We start from the raw sequence: 26,106 nt of genomic DNA on the forward strand, positions 1-26,106 counted from the left end.
TTCCTGGAGGGTCCAGGTGGGATAAACGAAATCCGGCAAGGAAATCCAAGCGAGCGACACTGGATAGATTACGGACCAATAGGAACTTGAGCTCCATCATCTTCCACGTCTTCATGTAGGCTGCGTGGACCATTTCCGCGCCTCTAGTTTCTTGAGTCCTTCTTGGCTTCCTCTTTGTTAATCCAATACTCCTAAAATGTGACAGAAATCAAGCTGCCAGCTGGGAGTATCCATGTAAATATACCCAAATTCCCAATGTAGAGGTAAAAAAAATCGTCATATACATTGGGATCACCCCACCCTTTGCCACGTCTAGATTAATATAGTGGCGAAAATTTATAGTTGCAAAAATTTATTTCCTCTTAATTTATGTTAAATTAAATTAATATTACAAAAAATTACAAACCGTTATATCTGTAATAAATAGAATATGGAAACATAAACTATATATCAATCAACTGTTATGTATTGTTTAACTCAATAATTTAATGATAAATTTAATGAAAAGGTAAGTGACTACTTTGGATTTTTTTTTGTGATAAATTAATTTAAGGTAAATTTATCACATATGTATCGATTAGAGTTTTTCATGATATTAATCTATTTGTAATAATATGGCTACATCTGGTGAAATGGATAATTGATATCTTATCTAGTGTCTATCTAATATTCGATGTAATAGTTGATCAGAATATAACCAGGATCAAAGATTCCACACAGGGAGTGGGATTCGGGAAATAGGGTATTTTCTACCTGGAAAGAAATAAAGAAAAACGTTGAAAATAGAAAAAAAAAAAAAAAAAAAAAAAAGTGAAAAAGTTGCCTTAAGAGGGGGGGGAGGGCAGGAGGATGCCGGATCTGGGAGGATGCGGAAGGCTTGACATGGTGGTCATGGAGGAATGGTTGTGGTCGCCATGGCCCGTAAAATGTCGCAAAAAGCATGGTGGATGGCATAAATCAATTTTCATGTTATATTCAGACATTTTCCAAACGCCTTAGAAGATATTCGAAATCTCATCATATTTTTAATTAATCCAGCTTTATTGTATCTGGGGTGCCTGAAGGATTGCCAAAGCAATTTATGGAATTTCACAGGCTGCCTGAATGATTTGATCAAAATTGGGGAGGCCACAGTAATTCACTCAAAAACTCATTTTGGTTCTTTAGGGTGCGTAATGACAACATTTTTGTTAAAATCAATTTACGCCGAACTTGCTTTCTCAATTTCTATTCATCAAATGAGTTTATGAATAAAGAAACATGTTTGATAATGACTCAAAATTTTGTTTCTGGAACATAAATTCCTTTAATAATAAAACAAAATTTCTATATCCAGGGGGGCGGCGGCCCGTGATAGGCATTCGATGGGCGATGGGTGGTGACGAAAATGAACAATAAGAAGAGTTTTCACTTCTTACTTTTGTTCCATAAATAGAAATGCTAAAAACTTTAGTTTTTTTTTATTTTTTATCATAAATCTATTTCTGGAACAAAAATCTGTTCAAAAAATAAAAAAATGAAATTGTATTATTAAACGGATTTTTGTTTCAAACATATTATAAGAAACAGAAAAATAAAGAAAAGAAAACATAAATTTTGTCATGCACACTCTTAGATTGTATAAGTGGCTAGACATAAGGCACTACCAGGTTGGCATGGACCTTCAAGAGGGGCATTTACCCTTGCATTCTTGCTGGGCTGGGCCCTTGGATGTAGGAGCGTAGCCCATTACTTTGTATGTTGTATGCCAACCTTAAGGCCCTAACACATTCTAAATGACTCCGTAGATCCAAATCTTGACTTGACCAATGTCCATCGATACGCACCAATCATCTTAGTCCACATTTACTAATTGCATTACATCAACTGATTGAGATTGAATACTCGACCACGAAATCAGCCCCAAACTTGTGGACCATAAGACATTATAAATGACTTGGAAGATTGGAATCTTGGCTCAACCAATCTCATTGATACACTTAAATCGTCCTAGGCCACATTTACTAATGGCAATTAAACAACCAATTGAGATCAAATGCTTGAGAATGCAAATCAACAACCAACACCCCACCCCAAAAAAAAAAAAAAAAAAAAAAAGAAAACCCAAGCTTCACAAAGATTAAAATTTATTTAGCCCATCCTGGAATAAATCCCAGATCTTTTTAACTTCTTCGAACATCATTCCGAGCTTCTTTTCACCTTAACCCTAGGCAAAAACGCCATAAGTAAAAGTTTAAGTCCAAAAATGTGTACCCCCAGGATTGGTATACTTTGGGCCACTGAGGGGTTTCCACCTTACGAAGCAGAAATTGCTCGTACAAATTCTACCAATTCCATGCTAACCGCTGTAGACAAGGGCCACCTGCACATGTCACAAATTTGAAGCCGACCAGTTGATGGAATTCGCAGGTTGTTTTAATTGGCTTCTCGGTCGTTAGACCTCTGTATTTGTGCACTTATCCTATTCAAAAAGATTTCTGAAGTCGCGCGTCAAAAAGTCTACAACATCCTCAAAACGCATTGCTCTCCCAATTCCCAAAAGCCTACGCAAACATACAATTCTTCAAACAAGCAATGAGTTCATCATTTACCAACGACTCTTATTGAATTGTATTTTCCACATTTTCCAAGGACACATGAGAACTGAACTCAACTTGCACGCCAACAACCATCAATCTCACACACAAATGTGGCCCAAACCAAAAAGATTCTATAAGGTGTAGGCCAACCCGTGGACCATAACACATTTAAATGATCCGCAATTTCAGCTCAATCCATCTCAATCGATACACCTAAATTGTCCCCGTTCACATTCCATAAGTCATATCAATAGGACAAGTTTTGGAATTACTTTGAACAGGAGACCATATAATTTAAACATAGTAAGTGACCGTTTGACCATACAACTACTTTATTAAATCTCATGCTTACGAATAGGCTCACGTGCATCCCAATACCAATCCCAAGGCCTTACCGGAGCCAAAACTTAAAACCCAAAAGGTATAATCTCCTAGAGTCGACATGCTTGGTTCGAGATTCAAGTAACTTCCATCTTAGTAAGTAGAGATCACCCGTTTAAGTCCTCCTAGTCACCCCATCAAAAGCCTCGAAACCCCATGAAATGAATCGCTTCCCTAATCCCCGAAAGCTACGCAAAACATCCAATTCTTCAAACAAGCAATCGCTGCATCATTTACCAACGACTCTCGTCCGAAATGCATTTGTCCACATGTTCTCAGGACTCATGAGGAAGTGAGAACTGAACTCAACTCGCACGCCAACAACCATCAAATCTCTCTCTCTCTCTCTCTCTCTCACAGACACTTACAAAAAACTTGCATATCTGCCTTTGCGGCTGCCGACACGACATACGCCGCAGCGGCCACGCAAAAGACTTTCGATGTCTTCTTGAGTTTCATGGGGACGTGACCTGATTCGATCGATCTGAGGCGTGGATTGTGGAAACGTCGCCTGTCACGAAGTCAACCCGCGGAGTCTTCTGGCTTTTTCCATGGCTAAAACCGGGCAAGCCACTACGTTCACTCGTTCATCCCACTAGACCGCCCCTCGTTTAAGAAAAGTGCAAATGAAATAAATTAGGTTTAGAAAGCGCGAGTTTTCCGGGTCGTGCATGAGTCATTGGTGATGAGAAAAGAATGGTTTTTTTCTTCAAAGGATCCCCGTTAAAGAATGTCCTGGAAATATTAGCTTAATGATTGTCATTGACATAAAGTCTTGTTAATCAGTTGCTTAATAGATGTGCTCGTCAACTATTCACTCTTTTTTTAAAGGATTATTTAAATGGGTGGACGAGTGAATTGGGTGGTAAGTAGAACCAAGAGAGAGCAGCTTTTATTTTTAATTTTGATAGATGGGTATTTTACCGTACTTGAATATATTTTAAAAACTATTTCGTTTGAACACTGAGATGTAAAATTTGAGAATATTCCTAAGGGGCAAGGGAAGAAAAACTTTCTTTCTGAGTATTAGCATGTTAAAATAAGAAATGCATCTAGGCTAGGCACCGGGATACCAAACTACCACTTGAAGTCCTTGTTGAAAATTTTGCATTATCTTATTAATCAATAGTATTAGACACTGTGCTTTAAATGAAACTTTTGTAAAACGTAGATACATGACAATTTTATAACCATGTGAAAGGAGTCACGGAGCAGGTGATAGCCCTGTTCAATCACACCACCTCCTCCTCCTCCTCCTTTTTTCCTTCTTCTTATATTTGTTTTTTATTTTTTTATTGTTGTTTATTTTTTTTTTTTATGTCCATGTCATGTGGCATTGAGATAGGACCTCTTTTTTGTTTGTTTCATTAAACTAAGAGAGTTGCCACCATGGGCCTCTTTGGGTAGACAACAAGGTTCATGCATTTGGAAGTCCTTGATCGACAATTCTTTGATGTTCTTAAAATTTTTCCCAAGATACGTTGAATGTAGGAAAAAAATGTTGTCCTTTCGCTCGTTGCGATCCGTCTTTTCTGATTGTGCTACTTTGGGAAGATCTAAATTCACTAAAAGCATATCTTGAAATCATTTTCAATAAGAATTTGAAGTATCGGGGCAAGGCAATTTAATTCTTTTATGGTTTACCTTTCGGAAAAACCCTTTTTGATGTGGCGAATTACATTGGGTTAACCCATTTTTAGAATTTTCAAGAGCAAAATAGAGCGAAAGAAAAATATATTAAGAGGGATCTTGAATCGGAACCTTAGAGTACCCTAGCCATTTTCACATTATCGATTGCCGGAGCTTAGTTCAAGCGGTGAGCACGATCGTCATTCGCGCTTGAGACCAAGTGTGAATCACCATGCTCGGGCGGGAGCACATACCTGTTTGTGTTTTTGATAATTATCCGATATGCTTGGGACGAACGAAACAACATATTTGATCAGGATAAATCGCGTGCCGAAAAAAAAAAAGAATCCCTTCATCCCATCAATATGAAAATAAAATAGTTGCAATGTAAATAGTGAAAAATTAAAACATTACATAAGAAAAAAATTATTAATATTATGAAAAATCTCAAATTATTATACTTGTAATAAATTTATTTTAAATTAATTATCCAAATTGATATATCTTTACAAATTTATCTATTAGGTTTCATTAAAATTTACCATCAAATTGTTAAGTTGGATAATACATGATCGTTGATTAATGTATTAATTTAAGATTTTGTCCTCCATTTATTATAAATATAACAAGATTTTTATTATTAATTTAATTTAAAAAAATTAACAAAAAGTAAATTTATCACGTATAGACTTTATGATGACAAAATTTATTTGAATTAAATTTGTCAAATTTGGAGCTTTTTCAAAAGAAGACACAGAGTTTTTTATCGTCGCTATAGATGAGACGGTTTACGCCTCACTCCTCAATTGGTAGGGAATAAGTTCGAGTTTTCTCGTCTTTTGCGTATATGGGTCCGGGGAGATGGGTCGTTCGGGCAATCGGGAGGCCATGCCGCCGGTTGCCGGCTTTAGTTACAAAAAAATAAAAATTGTTTGAATTAAATTTGTCAAATTTGAAGTTTTTTCGAAAGAAAACACAACTTCACATGTGGCTCAACCAAAAACAACACGAGGAAAGAAGAGAAAACATTAAACAAATGCGGGGAGAGGGAGAGGCGCACGGTACTACTCACAAATGATTACGTGTGCAGAAGCGACGTACGGCCTGTTCATGTTTTATGTATATCCCACCCCGGCATATCATCCTTCCTCCCCTCGTGCACTGTTATACCCACAAAAATCTCTCTCTCTCTCTCTCTCTAATCTCCGATGATACTGTGCTCGCTCGTGCGCGTCCGCGGCCGGTGAATTCCGCTCGCTAGAATCCGCCGCTTCCTCGCTAGCTTGGCTCCTCCTCCGTCGCCGTCCAGGTACCCTCTCTCTCTCTCTCTCTCTGTGCTGTTGTCGTTGTCGTGGTAGATGGAAATGATCTTTTTTTCCTTCTGGGTACGGCCGTTTTCCTTCTCCGCCGCACGATCCGGGCTCGCTTCGAACGAGGGCCGGCCCCCTTGTGTTGGGTTGCTCGCGATGGATGATGGGTTGTCGTGATTTCCTGTGCTTGGCAGCCGAATCTGGTTTTCTTTGGAAGGGGGGTGGCTCGTTGTGGAAATGATCCTGTTTTGTCAAATGGGTTTTGGAGTCTTTAGGGTTTGCGCGTCGCCTTTCTTTGGGATCTGTGCTCGATCGGTTCGGGTTCCTTTGAGTTTGCCTGTGGGAAAGGGGAAAAGGGGAAAAAGGGAATTGAGTGCGGGGGGAGGTTTCCAGCTGCGTGACCATTCTTGATCCTGAAGTTTTGCATATTCACATGCGGTGAGTATTTTAAGAACGTGCCGGTGAAGGGTTTGATGGAAAAATTGTTTCTTGATTGGTTTTCAGGTTGTATTTCATTGCCCAGGCCGGTTGAATTTCCTAAGATTTTGTAATCTTTATTCTTTTCTTTTCTTGCACATCCAGGGCCTTTTCTTTTTGGTTTTTTTTTTTTTTTTGGGGGGGGGGCGCTGCCCATTGTTGACTGGATGCTTCCAGCTTTATGCAACGTAGCATTTTGTTATCGTCTATAATTCGCTTATGTCAGTGCTTACATAAATTGCTGTATATAAAATTTGCTGTCCCAGTTTTTTCTACACTTTTCCATTCATTCGGGTCGCTCTGTATTGGTCTGTGCAGCTTTGGGGAGATTGACGCGGCTTTAGATGATCTGGATCATCTCTGCTCTGAGCACTGATGGGGGGTATTCTGAGCTTCAATGGTTCCAGATGCGGAGCAAGGGACACCTATGAGATTGCGCCAGGTGAAATTTGCAAGAGGCAGAAGGTGTCGTCAAGCTTGTTTGAGGATGATATGAGGTTGATACCCAGCCTTCCGGATGAGATATCGTTTCAGATCTTGGCCAGAGTTCCTAGAATCCACTATTTGAAGGTAAAGTCGGTGTCGCGAGCTTGGAGAAATGCGATTACAAGTGCTGAACTCTTCAGTTTGAGGAAGGAGCTCGGAACATCTGAGGAGTGGCTTTATGTTTTGACAAAAGTGGATGAGGATAATCTTTTGTGGCATGCTTTGGATCCTTTGTCGAGGAGATGGCAAAGGTTGCCCCCGATGCCTATGGTTTCATTTGAAGATGAATCAAGGAAAGGCCTTGGGAGCCTACGGATGTGGAACGTGATGGGTTCAAGTATTAGAATTGCAGATGTCATCAGGGGCTGGCTCGGGAGAAAGGATGGATTAGATCGGATGGCTTTTTGTGGATGTGCAGTTGGGGCTGTTAATGGATGCCTCTATGTGATCGGTGGCTTTTCTAGAGCCTCGGCCTTGACAAGTGTTTGGCGATATGATCCTGCTCTAAATGCGTGGAGTGAAGTAAGTCCCATGTCAATTGGTAGAGCTTATTGTAAGACAGGCATATTGAACAATAAGCTTTATGTTGTTGGTGGGGTCACTCGTGGTCGTGGTGGCTTGACCCCACTTCAGTCGGCAGAAGTGTATGACCCCCTCACTGGTTTATGGTCCCAAATACCAAGCATGCCTTTTGCCAAAGCTCAGATGCTTCCTACTGCATTCCTTGCCGATCTGCTTAAGCCTATTGCCACTGGAATGACTTCATACAGGGGAAGGTTGCTAGTGCCTCAAAGTTTGTACTGCTGGCCTTTCTTTGTGGATGTTGGAGGAGAAGTGTATGATCCTGAAATTGACTCATGGGTCGAAATGCCACCTGGTATGGGTGAGGGTTGGCCCGCAAGGCAGGCAGGCACAAAGTTGAGTGTCACTGTAGAAGGCGAGTTGTATTCGTTGGATCCGTCTAGTTCTCTTGATAGTGCTAAGATCAAGGTATATGATCACCAAGATGATGCTTGGAAAGTCATTGCGGAAGAGGTTCCTATTCGCGACTTTGCTGATTCAGAGTCTCCCTATTTACTTGCTAGTTTACTGGGCAAGCTTCATGTTATCACTAGAGATGCAAATAACAATATATCGGTTATGCAAGCAGATGTGCAGAACAATGTCAATCCCTTTCCAATGGTTTCCTCATCTTTAGCAGAAGATTCTGTCTTAAAGTTGGAATCGGAAAGAAATCTTTGGAAGGTCATAGCCACTAAGAATGCAGGATCCGCAGAGCTTGTAAGCTGTCAGGCCCTTGACATTTGACAAGGGAGTTGGTAATTTTCTTAATTTCGGCTACATTGGTATATATTTATAGGGTGCTATTACCATCCGAATCATTGCATGGTTTGACTTAAAGCTTATCTTCTTGTAAAGATAGCAAGCAGAGATAATGAAAAATTCTTGCTTTAGTTATCTCCACCGAAAATGTAAGATCAAGGCATGAAGCTTTCATACTTCTGCTCTTTGGCTTTTGGGTTCTAATAGTGATATTACTTTGATCAAATGGAGCCAGATTGATGCTTCTCCAAATACACCGGAGCACTTTGCAGCCACTCAGTCCTTGCATTTTGCATAGCATGACCCTTCGGTGTTATGCTTTCTTCTGCTTTAAAATCCAATTGCCAATTAGTAGGAACCTTTCTTATGTGCCAATATTTATAACTTTTGAGTGGTTGTATAAGAGAGATGGATTGTTTGGCCAGCTTTTTTAAGAAGTACCACACCAAAGCATCTTAGACAATGCCTGGTTTCCGTAGTTTGCTGTTCTAGTGGAGGGAAGGAAGACAAGTAGATTATTATAATATACAACCGTGTTTGAGCTACCTTTGTAGCGATGAAATGGCGCTCTTCTTTATATCACTTGGGCATTTTATGCTTGAGCTCTTAAAAGGTGGTGTATCATCGTGTTGACATCATCGTGTTCATGATCCTCTCTTCCAGGATGAGACCAGGTACTCGGTCAATAAAGGCATGTCACCTCTTTGCTTCATTCTTTCCCCCCTTGCACCTTAGCTGTTCTGGCTTAATTACGGGTTGACGTAGCGAAGGACCTGTAAAGTGAGGCCATTGAATGAATGTCGAATCATGGTAGTTGGAGCTTCTTTCGAGCTTTCATTTATTCCCCTATTGGCAATTGGAAATTTCGTACTTTCTGCATTTCATGTGTCCGCCGGTTCTGCTTTCTTGTTGGTTGGGAGTGTTTAAACACAAGTTTCTTCACCAAAACGTACTTCTATTCTCGCTAGCGCTTGTGCCGGAGCTTTGTCCGGAAACCAAAACGACTTTGTTAGGTGCTCTTTGTTCAGGTCGAGGAACTCGGTAATCCAATGACTGAGCAGCTCGGTGACCGGAGGCTGAGGGTGGTCCGGTGAGTTCGACACGGGAGTATTCACGGGTTTCTCGTGGAATGTTTAAATTTTTGAGAGTGCACCATGTCGACTAGCTAGTGATATGTATGATCTTCAGACTTGGAGAGGTGGTAGTAGCACGAGTTTTTTGAAAAGTCCAAACTCGTCCGAAGGTGGGTGAGGCGAGCTTTCCTCTTCTTTTTTTTTTTTTCGCCTCTAGCCCACAAGGAGCTAAAAAGGAAAAAAAAGCAAAAGAGTTAAAAATATTAAAATGATTGTAAAATTATGTTCGGATCATGCCATAGAGAATGATAGGTGTTCACATCATTCATTAATTTTCGGTCAAAATTGACAAATCGTTAATAAGTGTAAAATTAAATTGTCAAAATTGAAGGGTTTTTGAAAGATTGAATTGGTTGTCAAAAACCATCGCAAAAATTTATTGCACAAATAGTGGAAAAAATTTACTGTAATTGTATTTACACTTTGTTATGGTTATTAAACCCACTTGGTAAGATAAAAGTCAAAAATCTGATTCGGTATGGAAAATCAAACTTGCGTCATGCGTTGAATTTTCAAACGCATATTCGTCTTTTGTTCTCTAAGCCTACAAAGGTTGAACCTTGCGGGCGAGGGTGACTTGTCAGTTGTCACTTGTGGCAAGTTATTGGTCATTGCTGAGCGGAGGAAGAAGGGGAAAAAGGAAAAAGAAGAAAAATATAAAATTAAATTAAATTAATAAAATTTTGAAAAAAATATAAAATAACAAAATTAGCATACATGTAAATATTGACTGTGCTATATAGAATAGCTAGGATCCACATCAATAATTTTCGATTAAAATTAGCTCAATGGACTACATAAAATATGAAAAAGTTTGGGACTCAACTAATATAACTAAAAGATTTAGGATTGGATTCACAAAAATACAATAAATTAAAAAATTTTGGACAATTTTCATGATTTCATCCTCGAGGCCATTGAGCATCTCAAACATTGCAACTGCCGATTCTTATAACAACACGACGAAACAGTGTTGAGTCCTCTTATCATTCTATTTTCAAATTGTCAGTCCAACTATGGCTAATTTATTACAAAAAAAAAAAGTATTTGTCAATTATTTAATTGATTCATGTCTGCTTCTTTGAAACTTCATCACTTGATAGCGACCTAATATTTTTTTTTTCCTTATGGGTTACTGGGCCGGCTGGGATTTATTGATTTATCTTTTTCTTATTAAAAAAAATGCAAGTTAGGTATTTTCGGCTTCATCTTTGAATACCTTCTAGCAAAGTTGATTAACTACCGATGCACGTGCAGTTTGGTGAATGAAAACTGCGGCTCAGTAAAAAAAAAAAAAAAAGTAATTAATATCATCATGGGATTTATTGATTTATCTTTTCTTATTAAAAAATGCAAGTTAGGTATTTTCGGCTTCATCTTTGAATCACTTCTAGCAAAGTTGATTAACTACCGATGCACGTGTAGTTTGGTGAATGAAAACTACTGCTCAGTTAAAAAATAAATAATATAAATAATATTTAAATTAATATCATAAAATCTCAAAGATATACTTTTAAAAAATTTATTCCAAACTAATTTTTTGATGATAAAAAAACTGAAATTGATACATTTATAATATATTTACCCTCCATTAAATTGGACTAATATCACGAAAAATGAAATATCCAAACTAATACACTTTTAAAACCCCAAATTGGTACAATTAATTATCACATGTCATCCATCTTAATAATTTGACGATAAAATTTAAAAAATTAATAGATGATAAATTTGTCACAGTGTACTAATTTTGGATTTTTAGTGATAAAAAAATTAATTTGAAGTAAATTTATCACACATACTAATTTTGGGTTTTCCGTGATATTAATTCAAATATTTTCTTGAATATAATTGTTTGTATCACTTACAAAAATGAATCAATGAAAAATATTATTTATTATTTATATGTTTAAACATAATTATTGTTGATGATGAAAATATTTTTCATTAACTAATTATTTCAAAAATATAAAAATTACTTTTAGAAATTAATTTTCAAATCATTCATTTTCTACTAAACAAATCAGCATACATTAAACAATATGGACGTCGCGCTAATTAGAGAGAGAGAGATTGAGCATGTGCTTCCAGGAAATTTTTCCAACTCAAGAACATGATCATCTCATCTTAGAAAAATGAATGAAATGAAACAATTCCACAGTAAGTGAGCAGCCATTGAAGCCTCTCATCCAATCGGATTATATCGATCGGATATGCGCCTGGGCGGCAGTTTCCGCAGGACGTAGAGAACCAAGGCCGAGGGCACGATCTCCACCAGCTGCATCGAACGAAATTACGTCAAACACGTCAAGTTTCTTGCTGCCGCGGGCACAATAAGGGCCACAAATTCACGCATCAACATCACTCACAGATATATACGGTACGCCAATAATGAAAGTTACCGTGTAATAGACTAGATTTAGAATTGGATGATCCAAGACGTCGACGTCTGCATTGTCGTCGAAGGCCGAAATCGAGACCTGAAAGATGTACCGGGTAAACATCCGTTAGGAACTCGGAGTTCTGGGTTCTACTAGTGAAGTTTAGAGCTTGTGCTAGGGTAACTCACCACTAGACATCTTATCAAGAAGCAAGTGCAGCAAGTTGCCGTGACGAAGCCCACCTGCAATATGGTTCGTTAGGCTGTGCGACCGAATTGACATAGTCTTGAAGTAAATTACTGCTCTTATATGAATTCCGATTGCTCAATCATTCAAAGTGTAAAAAGTCTGCTCTCAGATGAATTCTAATGGTATGCTAAACAGATGTTCTTTTGCACATTCATCAAATTCATGAAGCGGGTATGCTTAAGTCAACCATTCTGCAAGGGATGCATAGGATAGTTAGTCCTGATGTAACGTTGCAATTAAAGAAGCCTATGAATTGCTCTAGAAAGGAGATCAATTTCTTTGCTTGTACCCTTTTCTATAGCAGCAAGTTCTTGTGCATCCATTGAACTTTACAAAATCAAACTCGACAATCACATCTAATACAAACCTCGTATAGCTTCTTCTGTCGGCCTCTCGATTCAATAGGAAAGCGCCTCAACATGACGAACAACCTGCGCAAAATAACAGTAACTTACTTTGCAAGTACAGAAAGCAACCATTGGCCTGAGGTCATTTCCAGGAATTACCTGCCTCCATATATCAGAAACCCAAGTGCAGCACAAAACGAGACAGCTGCCAACATTAAATGAATATGTGGCGTCAATCGCAAAACAAGTAAAACAACAGTAAAAGGAAACGCGGCTTAAGTTGCATAACACGAACCTTCTTACTAATCCTTAGTTCAAATACCAGTGAAAGGAAGCAGAAGAAAGAACAAGGTAATAACAATGAAAGAAAGGCTTTTGTCATCCCGTAATTTGCCTAAACAACACTGACCTGACAAAAAGAGTCTTGAAATCATGATCGCCGTATGAGTTCGGCTTAATTTTAGACCGATCCAGATGCACACCTGTTGCCACAATTGTGAATTTTACTGACATTAAGTCAGATACAAGAATCAAATCCTGTTAATCTGGTTTCTTCCAGAAGTGAATAGAAACGAGAATGAAGTACCTCACCTGTGTGAAGTATATTAGTCCATTGATTGCATAATATGTCGGCCTAAGCTTATCGATAGGAAGACTTCGAGCCTGTCCAATTAGAAAACTTTCAACAACCATCAACATGACTTTCTGCATGTGAGGATTCACAACATAAAAGGCAACAGTAGTGCACGAAAAAGCCAGTACCTGCAGATATATCTCAGCCCAGAACAAGACTAGTAATGTGTACGTAGAGAAAAATAATAGTCCGGGAAGATCGAGAAGCATTATTTCGAGCGTCTGTTGGGAAACAAATGTTGGAATTACAAGAATCAGATACCACATTTTTCGACAGTAATGCACAATACTCCTCATCTCAGATACTACAGATCAAGAGACTGATGAACGTCGGCGAGGTAACAAGACGTACCTTGGGCCTGAGCAGAAACACGCTCTTGTAGATGCCGAACATGAAAGCCCTCACTGACAAAATGCAGATTCAAGAATTACTACAGAGATCGAATGTGGTTCGCCTCAAGAAAGAAAACAGAAGATCCCGGCGATCCTTACCTCCGTTCACGACGAAATTCATCAGATGAAAAATCTTTTGCGTTGTCCAGCCGAATTCGGGTACTCTTAATTGAATGCGGCACAGTTGCACCTACACAGCGGTTAAAAAGACATCCGAAGATTTCAGCTCGTTCACGATTCAAGATGATGAATGACGTCGTCCATGCGAGGAAACCCGCATTCTGCGTGTGACCATGACATAAACAAGACAACCTCCGCCTCAAGAAAAGAAAGTAATATTCTAAATCACAACAAGAAAGATCTTCAGGAATTTTCTCATTGCATCTTCTTCAGGATCAAACTCACCTGCAGACGACGCGACCGTGCAAAAGAAAGAAGACAAAACACACGCAGGCGCACAAAACAAAAGACTCAAAAGATTCGCAGCGAAACCAAACCGCCCAGATCTTGTGATGAATCTGAAGAAAAGGGTGAGCAGCAGATGATGACATACCAAGGCAACGAAAGAGATCAACGCGTACGATCCACACAAGAAATAATAAATCCCCTTCTGCCATTGCTCGGACTCGTCGATCTCGTCCCACCAATCCGACGCACGATCACCACCGCCGTAATAGCTCCTGCCCCATTCAAAACCCAGGGTCTTTCTCCTCCACAGGGACCCGCCACCCATCAACATCAGTCAATCCCCACCACCTGAAAACGTGTAAAGAAACGCAGACGAGATCTGCAGAGAAGTTGAGGAAGAGAATGTTCTTCCTGTTGCCCAGAAAGAGAGAGAGGGGGTGGATTCTTGCATGGCTTTGACAGCATGAGATGGCAAGGGAGAAATGGAAGGAGTACGTGGCGAGGAGAGGGGGAAGACACGCAAGTTCACATTGGAAACGTACGTGTGATCGTTTGACGGCTTCCTAGGTAGCATATTCGTTGATTGCGCAACAGAAAAATGCCCTGTCATTGTCCTTTGGCCTTTTTCTCCTCATGAGCAACGATGGCCGCTGAAATCACCACCTTTTGCCTCCTCTCGTTTCACTTTTGGTTTTATCATTTTATGTAATCCATTCATACCCATTGCTTGGTCCCACTAGAATTTCCACGTTGGCAGTTATCTCTACACTATGGACAGTTCTTTTTCCTTTAAAAAAATACATATTATATTAATATTTCGATATCTTTGAAGGAGGATAGATTCGAATAAGAATATATATATTCTGAGATCTGATCGCATAGAAAATCGAGGGGCTTATTGAACGGTTTGCATCAACCGAAGGACTTTTGGTCTCCTTATCCGGTTTTAAAAAAGATACGAACCCGAAATAACTGATCGTGGATATCTCTATCTATAGAATCAATAATTGGAACTTTTAAAATTGGTGTTCACTTTCCAATTATTAAAGTGCCGTGGACATTTTAAATATTTACCACTAAAGCGAAGTCTAAAATGGTAATTATTATGGATTTGAGTGGGTGTTTTCTAATTTTATGGAAGGGTGGTGTTGGAAAGAGTGAAAAGTAAGATAAATTGATGGGTTTTTATTAAGGCTCTATTTGTTTTATAATGGTTTTTGTTGGAAAATATTCTCAGGAACTTATTTTTAGGAAAATGAAGATTCACATGTTTTGCGACATTCACAAAAAATATGGAAGTTATTTTCTAATGTATGTTATGGGAAAATTATGAAGCACGCATTTAAGAAAAAGTCAAGTAGAACCCCAGATTCGTGGGAAAAGGGTCATTGACCCTGAGCGCTAGAGTTTCAGGCTTGGCCTTAGGGACTTGAGTTCAACTGCTGAGAACTAGGGCTTAGGAATTGGGGAGCCCGACCTTAGGTGACCTGAGCTCGATCACGTGGGATTCGGGTCGGGTTGGTGGGATAACCAAGCCTGTCCGAAGGGAACTCTAGACGAAGTGCTGGGGCTATAGTCATAGCATCGAAGGACCAAAGCCTAGCCTTGACCACCTTGACATGGTTGTTGGGTCTCGGGCTCGACCATTGGGGAACCAGGCATGGACGTCGAGGGACCCAAGCGCGGGTGTCGAGAAGGCATGGTAATTGGGTATTGAAGCTTGGTTGCTTGAGTCTCGGCCTCAAGTTTTGAGGACTAGAGTATGCTGCTGAGGTCCTGAACTGAGCATCACGGACTCAAATTGGGCGTTGGGGACTCTTTTTCTGGGTGTTGGTGTTGGGGTCTCGACCTTGACAGTGAGGGACTCAAACCTAGTCTTAGGAGTCTCGAGTGTCATGCTCGAGTCCTAAGCCTTATCGCTTGGTTAAGCTTGGACCCTAAGGTCTTTAGGTTAGCCTTATGGGCCTCAAGCACGAGTATTAGGATTGAGTCATATTTTTAAAAGTGATTTATGTTCTTAAAAGATAAATCGTTTTCTTGAATTTAAACATGGGTTTTCGTTAAATACAAAATGATTTTCTGTTGACCCATTCTTTTGAAGCAACTCAGAATGTTGGCAAATGAAGAAAATGGTTTTTGATAGTAAATTTTGCAAAACAACGACCAAAGGTAAGCATATAAATAGAGTAACAACAAATAATCATTACTGAGTAAATGAACCAAGTCAACAAAGACTCATAAAATGACATTTCATCTAACGGAAGGACCGCATTAAACCACATTTTGAAAATTAACGTACTTAATTGAACAAAAACTCATAACTACCCGATTGAACACACAGAAATAATTCACGTATTGAAAATGACATTACTATTTCTTTTGAAAAAGACAATATGATGACTTCACGATTTATTGAGTAGGATTCAAGTTTCGAACTACTCGTCATATAATTCAAAATCCATGTCAAACTTGATCCCCAAGCCCGCCCGGCAACACCTACCCATTTAAGCCCTGGTAGGGCTTGGGTGGAGTCGAGAACCCAATCAAACCGAGCCTGCTCCCATCCCCAATGTGATCGGACCGGGTTTTACTCGTCATCCCACGAGAAAAAAATGGCACTCTAGGACTAACACGCAAGTCCAAGTACGCTAATTTCGTGTCAAAGTCGAATTCGAAGTCACGATAGTACTCGATAGAAATCGCCAAACTAAAAGACGAAGCGCACGCTGGGTCACGAGAACAGGAAGGGAAAGGAAAGGAAAGGAACAGTAAAAAGCAAGCTGCCGTCGGGTCAACCGGTGTCAAAACAGGAAAGAGAAGAAGAAGAAGAGAGGGAGAGAGCGCACGGCAAGGAGGAGGAGAAAGAGAAAAGCGAGTTGACTTGGACAAACTGCGGTACACAGAGGAGAAAGAGAGAGAAGGGCCATTAAATACCAACTGCCCGAGGCGAAGAGAGAGAGAGAGAGAGAGAGAGAGAGAGAGAAGAGGGAAGAAGGGGAAAATGGTGGCAGTAAATGGAATAGTAGGAGAGCTGACGGAAGGGCACATGGGAGAAATATACAGCCGCATCTCTATTTGTGTAAAATGGTATCTGCCAAGGAAAGAGAACAGTGGTGTGTCTGTCACTAAAACTGTGAATAAATAGGGGAAAAACACACCAAACAAGACCAAACCAAAGCCAACGCACGGAGAAAGAGTACAAGAGGGAGGAGAAAAAAAGAACCCCAAAGCAAAGTCAATACGAACGACCCGGCTATCCCTCTCTCTCTCTCTCTCTCTCCCCTCTGTCTGTCTGTCTCTGTGTGGACATACAGCTACGGAATCGAGACGGGTTTTCATCTTTAGCGTCGGTTTTTTCCTCCCCACCCTCACCCCTTCTCTCACTTCTCATCGCGTGGGCAGTGGGGAGAGTCGTCGCGCTTGGTGACCCATCTTCGTAATTCGGTTCTTTCTGGGTCGGCGGCGGGCGCGGAGCTGGTTTCTGCTCGTTTCGGTTCGGTGGAACCAGTAAAGGTAAGACCTTGGGCACGATCTGTTGAGGGGTCGATTCGTTGGGGTGGGTTTGTTGTGGTGGATAGTTTGTTGTGATGATGATCGAGAATTTGATGGGTTTGTTGTTGATTGTGGTGGGGATTTGGGAGTTTTTCTCGAGATGGGTTTTTTGGGTTCTTGTTGACTCTGGGTGTGTGTTGATTGGTATGTTGCAGAGGTAGATGGTAGGTGGCAGAGGGCGCCAGTGAGCGGTGGAGGCTGAATTATATGGGCAATTTATGCTGCTTCAAGTCTCTGTATTCTCAGGTGAGTGAAAAGAGATGCTTGTTGCTGATCAGCGATCGACCTCGACTTGAATTGCTGAATTGGGATGAACTTGTGTGGCGCGGGTGTTGCTATGTCTATTGATTGGCTCGATCTGCGTGATCTTCGGTACCTTTGTCCGATGAGAAAGAAGGGAAATGCCTTCTCGATATTTTTGTTACGTAAGCCTTGATGCTTGTCCAGATGGCCGGTGATTGATGAGTTTCTTTGTTCGTTTTTGTGCTGCCCGCTCTTCAGCTTGTAGGAGGGCGGTCCTCATGTAGCTCCGGCAAGGGGAGGAGCCATCAGAGCCCCGTCAAATATGGCTTTAGCTTAATAAAAGGGAAAGCAAATCATCCCATGGAAGATTACCATGTTGCGAAATTTTTTCGGACCCAAGGCCGTGAACTTGGTCTTTTTGCCATCTTTGATGGGCATCTAGGAGATAGCGTTCCTGCGTACCTACAGAAGCATCTCTTCCATAATATCCTGAATGAGGTCAGCTGTTTACTTAATTAGAAATATTTTGCACTACTAACTATGTTATCGGTTTCTTATGCTGCTTGAGATTGAGGGTGTCTAGAGCGACCATTAAAATATTTCATAAAAGTAGGGGTATAGCATTAAGCTAAAGAAATAATATCCTTTTCTTTCAGAGCTTAATTATCTAAACAAATGTTAACACTCAGAAGGTGCCCATGACTGGTACCGTTTATTCATCAGTGAACTTTTGGAAATTAGATTTCTCTTTGCTCTCCATTTTCATCTTCTTTTGTATTCTCCCTTTTTAAGGTCCTCCTTTTGTGTATTTCCATTGAAATATGGTGGCCTGGTATTACTTTGCCCTTCAATCAGCCCTGGTGCCAAGATACTAGCCATAGAAGCTTGACTAGTTGGCCAGTCTAGTTCACTCAGGTTCTTATTGACTGTAAGTAGCTAAAGTGTCAAATTAGTTATAACTTGGTTTGGGAGGCTTGCAAGCTTAATAGGGGGTGCATTCTTTTTTGAACCATCAGAAGCTGAAATATCATCTTATACTGGATTATCAATCAGCTTAAATTTGTCATGCCAACAATTTGGCCACTGGTGGAGCCATCTTTAAATTATTGTGTCTTGAGTGGCTCAGTATAGGTTGCTGGACAAGTCCAGATTAGCTACAATGGAAGTATCTCTCAATAATAAGATATGACCTTTCACATGTTGATTGCCATGGTGATAGGGGAACGAGTAGATCTAATAAGTTTTCTCATGATCCACATACACTAGTCTTTACAGATTCAAACAATGATTAAAGTTGTAGTTCTTGCTTAGTCAAGGATCAAACAATCAATTCACTACAGTGCTTGGTCACAATTTTCATTAGCCACATTTATGTTAGAATTCTGCAACTTCATTCTTTTGTGGGAACAGCAGTCCATTTTGAGCTTTCTATTGAAGCAGCCGTAAAAAAAGGCGGAAGAGAAATGAACAAGGCAATAAGGACTTAGTTTGGTGGTTTATGTACCTGAAGGCAAGCTTCCTTGTTGTTTTTAAAAAAAATAAAAAAGCTCCTGTCTGAGCTTAATGTCATTAGAGTTTTGATTATAAACTTCTTTTTCCGGTAGTCATGGAATGAGTTAAGTCCTGCCCTCAATTCAAATATTCTTCAAGTTGAGTATGCGTGAGAAATTGAAGCTCCAGGGAGCTTGAGTCAAGTATTGAGTTTTCCACTTTTTGAGTCAACTTGAGTTTGAGTTCTTATGTCGACTTGGCTTGGCTCAGTTACCTTAATTCCAGTGGCATGCTACCTCCATTTCTCTGCTTGAGTTTTTCCTTTGTCATTAGCCTCTTCTCATGTCCGTTGCCTGTGTCATGTGGATGCTTCTCTTCAACCAATTCAACAGTGTCCAACATGGGACATTGGAGGGATCATACTTACAATAAATCTAAGAGTAGGCAAATGCCACACTTTGTCTGTATACTGCAACCCGACAGACGTACTAGTCATATAATGTTTTATTACTGCATCTCAATTGGCATACAGGAAACGCTACCGAGTCTTAACAATGAGTAGCAACTGTTTAAATTCTTGTTGCTAACAGCTTTTGTACTCCTTTCACATTTTGAATATCCTGAAGAGGCTAGGTTGATATGTTGAAGAGCCTATGAGGAAAAGGATATCGGCAATATCCATTGTGCTTAGTATTGCCTTAGTCGTTGGAAAGATTTGTTCTTGGAATATGATCTTTCAATTTAATGATTCCAGGATAACTTTTGGACTGATCCCAGCCGATCTATTGCTAGAGCCTATGAGAAAACAGATCAAGCAATCTTGACACACAACCCTGACCTAGGACGTGGTGGGTCCACAGCCGTCACTGCAATCCTTGTAAATGGGCGCGAATTGTGGGTTGCAAATGTTGGAGATTCCCGGGCTGTACTTTCAAGGAAAGGGGAGGCAGTACAAATGTCTACAGACCATGAGCCTAACACTGAGCGAGGTAGCATTGAGAACAGAGGTGGATTTGTCTCGAACATGCCAGGTCTGGCCTAATGCTAAAGCTAGTATACCTTTTACTTTATGATCTTTAACGCCTAAAAATGAACTTTGGAGATAAATGGTACACAAGTTTTTACCCAACTCCTCCTGGATGGAATAGAGCTTACATGAGTTGAGTGGGGTCACCTATGATATCACTGATCATTATATTTCCGGCAAGAACTTAAAATAAGTTATGTCTGTCATTTTGTCAGCGTGAGGTTTGAACTTGAGGTTGAGTAAAGACAATTATCATTATTTATTAGAGCTAAAGAAAATTTGGCCATCCTGGTGAACCCCAGTTTACTTCTCAAATGAGATTGGTCCTAAGGGCTTTGCACAGGGAAGATTTCACATGTTTACCGTGTCTATGAAATCCAAATATTGTGCTTAGATCGGAGTGCTGCTTGGCTGACGTTTCAGTTCTGAGGACATTCACGGTAGTTTACTAGTATTGGTTTTGGCTGCGCAGAATATATTATTCTAAATTCTTGCTATCTAGCACATGCTATAGCACATAATACACATGTATTTTGTGTTATGAAGCACTGAATATTTATTTAAAATTCTTACTTTTGAAACATCTAATCTATGTTTTGTAGTATGTCATTTAGCTTAGTCCGATTCAAATATTGTTGCATACGAATGCTATAAAAAGTGATGCTGAAAATTGCAAATATATGAGGAAAAAAAATTCTCTATGAGTGCACAGTGACCGGAGGCTGTAAGTGCACTGGCATGTCTTCTAGGTGCACTTCATAAGTTATAACATTCTTTCTTTGACATGCATATATACTTGAGCCAACATGTGTCAAGGAGGAAAAGACTCTGCATAGAGATTAATAGCGCAAAAGTATCCACGTGCCCTATCTAGTTACATGGAAAAGGCTGCTGTAATTGTCTTGGGTTGCACTATCATGACTTTATGCCTGTCTCTCTCCATGCGTAACTGCAATGGACTTTGAACTTGTTGTCTTACTAGATCCGTCTACCGTAATATTTTGTGGCATTTTCAGAGGCAGAAATGATCAGGAACTGTTTAAATAATTATTGGTATTCATCATGACACTTTGCTGAAAGTTGCTGTGAGCTGAATAGCTGACTTGCTTATCATTGAGAATGGTTGCGTGTGGTAGACAATATTGGCTATTTTCTTTTACCTGCATTCTGATCCTGCACTGCAATTGACTTTTCCCTTTATTTCCTTAATGACTATGCGATAACCCATTTGCTGCTCATATGTTGGTGGGATCGATGGTTAACTTAATATGCAGCATGTGCATGATTTTGGACTTGAGATGGATCCATTGGTAGCAAGTTACGTTGATCCTAAGAATTGCAATGCAAGATTAGGGTAAAAGAAGGTTTTTGTAGAAGAAGGAAAAAGAAAAACACTCTCTTGCTTTATATCGAAGCACAAAAATGTAGATCACACCCTAAGTTTGATGACAAAAGAGATACATATGTTCGGCTCGAACCTCCTTGGGACCTTCTCTTGAGTAACTTTTAACTTTGGCACTAGCTCCACAGAGCTAATGCAATCTCACAATTGCAAACTTGATACCTCTTTCCATGTAGATTGTGCTGTAATTGACTCTTAAATTAGATCAATGTGTTCTTAATCTAGAGTCCATTTGTTCTCTAAGCTTATGATAGATCTCTTGAAAGAGACTCTTAACAAATGTAACTGTTTGAACTGACTTGCATCTTAAACACGCATTGTTTTTTGGGTGATGTACCTTGACCATGGGGACATGTTCCTTTTCTTACTACATGAAATAGCTTTGGTAAATAAAAGGGCATCAGCTTGAAAGGTTGAAATGCTTAAAAGGATTTAATCCCTTCTCTTATATAGACACTGATTTGTCACTTTCAATTGATGTTTGTCTTCGGAACTCTAGCAGTATCTTGTGCGTCCCTCTCAATAAGGTGTGATATTGTTCTGGAGATGAAGACTGATGGAGACAGAGAGAGACTTAAAGGAAAAGATCTCCAGGATCTGCATGGTTAAAAGGACGTAGTATTAGATAGAGCACAGAGAAACAAGAGATCCAATGGGGAGCCTGCCAGTAGTTTAATTGTGCGCATATCAAACCACCCAGAACTCTGTCTCTCATAGCGCACAACCTTTGCTTGGCTTTTGGTACTTTATGATCTTCAGTCTCCACTTTTTGTTTCTGAAATGATAAACATAATTCCAACATGAAGGTACTAAGGCTGTGTATGGTTGTTTGGATTCGGATTGGGATAAGATAGGATAACTTGGGATTAGAAATTCTCCAAATACCTTCAGATTGTAGAAAATCCCCTAGTATGTTTGGTACGACCTAGGATAGGATTAAAATCTTTAAGATTCCTTGTCATCTTAAAGGAAATTTCTCCTTCCTCAAGCTTGTGATTGTTCTCATCCATCTTGCACACAACTACCAAACCTCGACAACCCTAAAAGCCAGCTGCCCCAAAATTCTGACCTCAATCCCACCTCCCTGAAATCCACAATCACTCACACCTCCACACCTGTAGACAAAATTCAGAACTCAGAAAAAATCACTAGAGCTCAGGAACAATGTCTTCAACGCCCCAGAAAAAAGTGATGGATTGGTTGAAATTCACAATGGGTGTGCAAGGATTGGATGGTCAGAATTGAGGTATTGATCAGTGATGAATCGGGATTGAAGTGGTGCAAGCAACCTCGCGATTGTGAGTTTGGAATCTTTTTTTTTATTTTTTATTCTCCTTTAGGTTCCACTTCTCTCTCTGGTTTTTGATTAAAATGAAATGCAGAGAAGGTGCCATGCCTATTTTTTGTTTTGTTAAGTTATTTTTTAAAAATATTTTAATCCAATTTGGGTATATTCCACCCCCTACCCTGGATTTCTTATCTTGCATTTTATCCAGATATATCTGGGTTAATCTAGTCAGTAGGGAATCACCAAGCACCGGATAGGATAATTTGTTATCTTATCTGGACTCAAATCTGAACCACCAAATGTAGCCTAAGGGCTACTGCCCCTATACAGAGTTGCTGTAGAAAGGGAGCCACCCATGTTCAAGATTAGGCACGACAGATTGTTTCTAACATTTCCAACAAAATATTTCTTGAAGTTCCCTTTTTTTTCCTTCGAAAGAGTAGGAGTATTAGATTGTTTCATTCAAAACAATATCAGTTAGACCAGCAGTCAGAATCTCAATATCATACTTTGTTTTTTAAGCAATGGGCATTGCCTATTTAGCTAATTTGTGAGCAGCATGGTTAGCTGTTCTTCTTGTCCACTGCCCTGACTAGGAGGGATGTGGGTATGTAAGAGATGGCATATGTCAGAATCTTTCTTATAGTTCGAAAATCCAATTAAGGCCAATAACTAAGGCTTTTCTTTAGTTATCCTTTGTTAGTTTCTTTCTTGTGAAGGTTTTGTTTTTAAGCTAGGGTTTGGTGAGAATTAAAAAAAGTCAGATGCTACCCTCAATTGGTGACTCCATGAAGAAAAAAACATGATTGTTGGTCAAATTCTTATTTTCTCATGCCTTTGAAAGAAACAATTTTAGCATTTCACATTCTCCAGTTTCTTCTAGTGGATTTCTTGTTGTTCCTCTTACTCTTTATTCTCTGCCTTCGAATTTTATACTCCTAACTTTAATGTATTTTCAGCTTTTTGTCTGTGGATCTGCAACTGATATTCTCAAAATGAACCCTAGATTAGAAAATTTTCACTAGTTTTTATACTTATAGGATAAGCACAAGGATGCAATCATCTTACAATTCACACAGTAAAGTAATGTTCTCACATTCTCTACACTATAGATTTGGGAGAGCTTGATCCACCAGCTTCTGCTTCCTTAGTATTTGGCTGGAGAACTACTTTTGGGGCTTCCATTGGCATGCCAGAAACCAATAGGCTGATGTGACTTGTTCTTATGAAGCAAAGTTTAGTTAACCTTGTAGCCATCTTCCAAACATCCCTATTTTACAGGCCAATTCTATTTGACAGATATCAACAGCAACCTCAAAATGTAGCTGCTTCATTGTGCACCTAGTTAAATTCAAAATTTCTATGGAGAGAATATTCAGATTATTAATCAGTAGATAAGAATGTGGTCTTACTGGGGGAGATCAATTTGATGAGTGCACAGGGAAGCAAATCTGGTGCATGATGAATCAGATCAGTGGACTGATAATGTGATTAAAAGTACATCCTTTTGCATGACAGAATGTAGAATCAAAAGCGTGCTCTCATAGTTGAAGCCATATGTTAATATTCCAAGTAGGTTCCACATTGCTACAGAAACAGTCACTATTTTCATGGAGAACCATCACCAATGCTAACTGAAACCTATCATGTTTGTACTAGATCTTCTGTTAAGAGAATGGAAAGCTAGACTGTAGACACACGTGGATAAGTAATTTGATTGTCTTACAATATATCAGGAGATGTTGCAAGAGTGAATGGCCAGTTGGCAGTGTCTCGTGCTTTTGGAGACAAGAACCTCAAATCGCACTTGCGGTCTGATCCCGATATAAAAACACTCCATCAACGAGGAAACTGATTTTCTCATCCTTGCGAGTGATGGTTTATGGAAGGTGATATCCATGCCCTTTCCATTTGCTCTTCATTAATCTTCCGTACCTTTCATCTTGGTTTTCGTTGTTTACTATCGGCTGTGTTGGTGCAGGTCATGTCTAATCAGGAGGCAGTCGACATTGCTCGGAAGATGAAGGACCCTTTGAGGGCAGCCAAGAGCCTCGCGGCTGAAGCGGTAAAAAGAGATAGTAAGGATGACATATCCTGCATCGTTGTTCGTCTAAAGGTGTAGCACCGAAGCCTTGTATATTAACGGTATAGGGGCAAAAAATGCTGCAACATTCGCTTGTTGGCGTTGTTGCCATGATTCCACCGGTTCATAATCCAGCACAAGTTTGGAGGAAAAGAAATGAATTCCGAATTAGGTGATAGCTTGTGAATTTTAAATTCTGTAAGTCATACATAAAGTTACTGCACTCGTGTGTGCGGCTTGCTGTTGGTTTGTTCCTTCCAATATGTAGGTTCATTTGCAATTCGTGCTTGTAATTTGCTCATAGTTTACGAAGCTGTGCGAATACATAAGTGGATTTATTTATTTGATAAAATGAGTGTTATTATGTGGCAATCATCACGGCAAAGAACTACTGATGCCCCAGAAAATTGGCTAATTGGCTGCACAAAACGTCGTTTCTCCTATTTACCTCCGTTTTGGACATACCTAGAGTGCTGAATTTGCACGTAAAACCCAAGGTGTTTTTTTCTTCTTTTCCTTGTCGAGGATCAAGTTTTGGCTCCTTGATGCTTGTTTTTATCATCTCCAATGGATCCATCCTTTGGACTACGAAACTTGAGAAGGCATTGTGTCTGGACTTTTGTGACTTTGTGTTTAGCAATCCAACATTCAGATTTTCAACCATGGAAGTTGCTTCTTGAGCTGTTTTTGCCCCAGCTATTCTCAGCATGATGGATTTTCTGCTTTTGGAGGGAATTTCAAACACAACTCTAAACGGTCAAATATTTTATTAAGGCCTAATCCGACATCACCAATCAAGTCTAAAAAGCCAACTAAATAACAAATTTAGACCCCATCAGGTTGAAATTACAAATGTTTTTTTTTTTTTTTTTGGTTATATAAATAGTAAGGAATTTTACTTGGTTCAATGGAGAGATCTTGCTGGATTGCATATTCATTCGAATCAAATCGGGTCGGATAAGATCCTAATCATTTGGGAAGACAAGATTCCGATGTCTTGCCAAAAATGGATGAAGTAAGAAATTGTCAAACATATCGACTAAAAAAAAAAAAGAAATTGTCAAACGTTAGTGACAGCTCTATAAATTAGGAAACAAATTGTGGCTTGTCTATTTTGGACATTGACTCCTGGATGTGAGAAATACTTGTGCTGTAAAAATCCTAGATTTGTGTTTCTTCTTTTGGTCCTAGGGCCTCCAACGCAGAACGAATTTTCTAAACCCCAACTTCTTGCCTTAGGTCCAATCTTTTTCATTCCCAATTTCAAATTTTTATCCCAGACGAATTTCTG

The 26,106-nt window shown here is 39.5% G+C and overlaps 3 protein-coding genes across 3 annotated transcripts; 2 read left to right on the forward strand and 1 right to left on the reverse strand.

Moving 5' to 3' along the window:
• The first annotated feature begins 5,721 nt into the window (after positions 1-5,721).
• On the forward strand, positions 5,722-8,713 carry LOC104436737 (F-box/kelch-repeat protein At1g22040). Its single transcript, XM_010049635.3, has 2 exons — positions 5,722-5,898; positions 6,695-8,713. The coding sequence occupies exon 2, from the start codon at positions 6,752-6,754 to the stop codon at positions 8,168-8,170; it is 1,419 nt and encodes a 472-aa protein (XP_010047937.2). The 5' UTR covers positions 5,722-5,898; positions 6,695-6,751; the 3' UTR covers positions 8,171-8,713.
• A 2,776-nt stretch (positions 8,714-11,489) lies between these two features.
• On the reverse strand, positions 11,490-14,054 carry LOC104451057 (tobamovirus multiplication protein 1). The gene is made up of 11 exons (XM_010065814.2): positions 13,875-14,054; positions 13,421-13,511; positions 13,281-13,333; positions 13,058-13,150; positions 12,887-12,958; positions 12,705-12,777; positions 12,455-12,500; positions 12,316-12,379; positions 11,888-11,941; positions 11,721-11,798; positions 11,490-11,596 (listed from the first exon to the last, which is right to left on the reverse strand). The coding sequence occupies exons 1-11, from the start codon at positions 14,052-14,054 to the stop codon at positions 11,504-11,506; spliced, it is 897 nt and encodes a 298-aa protein (XP_010064116.2). The 3' UTR covers positions 11,490-11,503.
• A 2,835-nt stretch (positions 14,055-16,889) lies between these two features.
• Positions 16,890-25,187, forward strand: LOC104452818 (probable protein phosphatase 2C 10). Its single transcript, XM_010067298.3, is given in 7 exon segments — positions 16,890-17,242; positions 17,437-17,527; positions 17,783-18,022; positions 19,770-20,046; positions 24,469-24,565; positions 24,567-24,621; positions 24,714-25,187. Coding segments are annotated over 6 exon segments (849 nt in total). The 5' UTR covers positions 16,890-17,242; positions 17,437-17,488; the 3' UTR covers positions 24,855-25,187.
• The last annotated feature ends 919 nt before the right edge of the window (positions 25,188-26,106 follow it).

The sequence above is a fragment of the Eucalyptus grandis genome, chromosome 7 (genome assembly GCF_016545825.1).
Source record: "Eucalyptus grandis isolate ANBG69807.140 chromosome 7, ASM1654582v1, whole genome shotgun sequence".
Classification (NCBI taxonomy): domain Eukaryota; kingdom Viridiplantae; phylum Streptophyta; class Magnoliopsida; order Myrtales; family Myrtaceae; genus Eucalyptus; species Eucalyptus grandis.